Consider the following 2754-nt stretch of genomic DNA (forward strand, 5'->3'; position numbering starts at 1 on the left):
CAGGGCTGGGCTGGGCTCTGGGAGCATTGGCAGGGACAAGGCTTGGATAGAGAGAAACAGCTCCCAGTAGGCACAACTCCATGCAGCAGAGAGAGACCAGCCCTTGGAATCTGTCCCTGTCTAGCTGCACATGGAAAGAGAGAAGAGTTTAGAGAAATTCATTTTGAAACGGGAGTCTTCAAAAAGTCCACTTTGTTTTCCGAGCGTGTTTTAAGTGTGTCCATCCTGAAACAGAGGGAGGTGAAATGAACAAAAGGCACCTGTGTGGGGACCAGCAGGTCTGACTGCACTAGGGCACAGGGAGCTCTTTTTTCCCTCTGTGCTTCCCAGGGTTCAGGTTAAGAGTGATGCTGAAAATGAGGCAGTAACTCAGAAGCACAAAGATCAACTCAAAAAATTACTGAATTTCCTCCAAAACAACAGAAATAGTTTAAACGGATTCCTGATAATTCAGCATAGGATTGAATCAAGGAAATCTGTCACAGCTGGTCAATGTTCTTTCAACAGCTCACGATGCACAAAATGAAGAAATGTCCAACAGAAGCTCCATCAGCCATTTCCTCCTGCTGGCATTGGCAGACACGCGGCAGCTGCAGCTCCTGCACTTCTGCCTCTTCCTGGGCATCTCCCTGGCTGCCCTCCTGGGCAACGGCCTCGTCATCAGCTCCGTAGCCTGCGGCCACCACCTGCACAGCCCCATGTTCTTCTCCCTGCTCAACCTGGCCCTCACCGACCTGGGCTCCATCCTCACCACTGTCCCCAAAGCCATGCACAATTCCCTCTGGGACACCAGGACCATCTCCTACAAAGGATGTGCTGCACAGCTCTTTCTGTTTGTGTTTTTCATTTCAGCAGAGGTTTCCCTCCTGACCATCATGTGCTACGACCGCTACGTGTTCATCTGCAAACCCCTGCACTACGGGACCCTCCTGGGCAGCAGAGCTTGTGCCCACATGGCAACAGCTGCCTGGGCCAGTGCCTTTCTCTGTGCTCTGCTGTACACAGCCAATACATTTTCCCTGCCCCTGTGCCATGGCAATGTCCTGGGCCAGTTCTTCTCTGAAATCCCACAGATCCTCAAGCTCTCCTGCTCCAAATCCTACCTCAGGGAATTTGGGGTTTCTGTTTTCACTACCTCACTAGGACTTGGCTGTTTTGTGTTCATTGTTTTCTCCTATGTGCAGATCTTCAGGGCTGTGCTGAGGATTGCCTCTGAGCAGGGACGGCACAAAGCCTTTTCCATCTGCATCCCTCACCTGGCTGTGGTCTCCTTGTTTGTCAGAACCGTAGCCTTTGCCCACTTGAAGCCACTTTCAGTCTCCTCCCCATCCCTGGATCTGGCATTGTCAGTTCTGTACTCGGTGGTGCCTCCAGCCCTGAACCCCCTCATCTACAGCCTGAGGAACCAGAAGCTCAAGGCTGCAGTGTGGACTCTGATCACTGGACGATTTCAGAAACATTAAACTGCTGGCCAGTTTCTGCAAATCACTTGTAATAAACTTGTAATGATTGTGTCATCTTTGATAGCGTTGGTTTGATTGTCAGATTTTTTCCTTTTAGTTTTCAGTGATGTTCACAAAGCAATGATGTTCATTGTGTCCTTTCTTCTTTTCTTTCTCTCTAAGTTTTCTGTGGCCACAGACTGTGTCAGTGAAGAACTGCGCTCTCAGTGGCTTTTAAAGGAACTAAAGCATCTCCCAGGAGAGTTTTCACTGGAGATCCCGAGATTTTTTCCCTTCTCTGGAGCTGCAGCAGCAATGTCTGTGTGCAGAGCTGGGGGCAGATCAGGGCAGGCACAGCAGCTGTGCCCAGGAGCAGCAGCCCTTGGTGTTGGCAGTGCTGCTCCCGTGGCCCTGCCCCGCTGCCCTCCTGGCCCTGGTGTTGCTGTAGGGCCTGAGGGCTCTCGGGAATTGGGCACAGGGCTGGGGGTGGCAGTGCCGGGGCTGCAGCAGGGACAGGCCATGGGCACCGCTGGGGCAGCGCTGATGCCTCAGGGCAGGGCCTGGGGGCTCCCGGCTCCTTGCCCAGGCTCTCTCCAGAACACGCCCAGGCCAAAGCTCAGCAGAGAAAAGCCCCGTGAGCAGCCCCAGGATGGCTGTGGACAGGGTGGGGGCAAACAGCATCCCACCATGGGAGCCTCCCTTGGCTGTGTGGGGAAGCTGAGGGACCTGGGCTCCTGGACCTTCTGAATAAGAGGCCCAGGGCTCATCCTGCAACTGCTTCAAAGGTGGTTTCAGAGAATCACACAATCAGCAAGGTTGGAAATTACTTTGGAGATCATCAAGTCCAACCTGTGCCCTGACACCACCTTGCCTCCCCTGATCCTTCTCTCCTCCACGATAAAATGCCCAGACCCTTAAGCCATTCCTCATAGGACGTGTGTTCCAGACCCTTCACCAGCCTTGTTGCCCTTCTGTGGACACGCTCCAGCCTTTCAATGTCCTTCCTAAATTGGGGGCCCAGAACTGGACACAGCACTCGAGGTGCTGAGTCACCAGTGCCAAGTACAGGGGAAGAATCAGTGCCCTGGTCCTGCTGGCCACACCATTCCTGATCCAGGCCAGGAGCCATTGGCCTTCTTGGCCACCTGGGCACACTGCTGACTCTTTTCCAGCCTGCTGTCCAGCAGTCCCCTCAAGTCCCTTTCTGCCTGGCCACTGTCCAGCCACTCTGTCCCCAGCCTGTAGCACTGCAGGGGTTGTTGTGGCCAAAGTGCAAGACCCGGCCCTTGGTCTTGTTAAACCTCCCATTGTG

At 53.8% G+C, this 2754-nt stretch overlaps 1 protein-coding gene across 1 annotated transcript; it reads left to right on the forward strand.

Moving 5' to 3' along the window:
• Nucleotides 1-530: 530 nt before the first annotated feature.
• Nucleotides 531-1463, forward strand: LOC136302567 (olfactory receptor 14J1-like). The gene has a single exon (XM_066206038.1). The coding sequence runs from the start codon at nucleotides 531-533 to the stop codon at nucleotides 1461-1463; it is 933 nt and encodes a 310-aa protein (XP_066062135.1).
• The last annotated feature ends 1291 nt before the right edge of the window (nucleotides 1464-2754 follow it).

The sequence above is a fragment of the Chamaea fasciata genome, unplaced genomic scaffold, assembly GCF_029207755.1.
Source record: "Chamaea fasciata isolate MVZ Bird 193981 ecotype frontalis unplaced genomic scaffold, bChaFas1.0.hap1 SCAF_29, whole genome shotgun sequence".
In the NCBI taxonomy this organism is placed as follows: Eukaryota; Metazoa; Chordata; class Aves; order Passeriformes; family Sylviidae; genus Chamaea; species Chamaea fasciata.

What these genes read in the sequence shown, in the direction of transcription:
- LOC136302567 (XM_066206038.1), top strand. Translation starts at nt 531, where the DNA reads ATGTCCAACAGAAGCTCCATCAGCCATTTCCTCCTGCTGGCATTGGCA.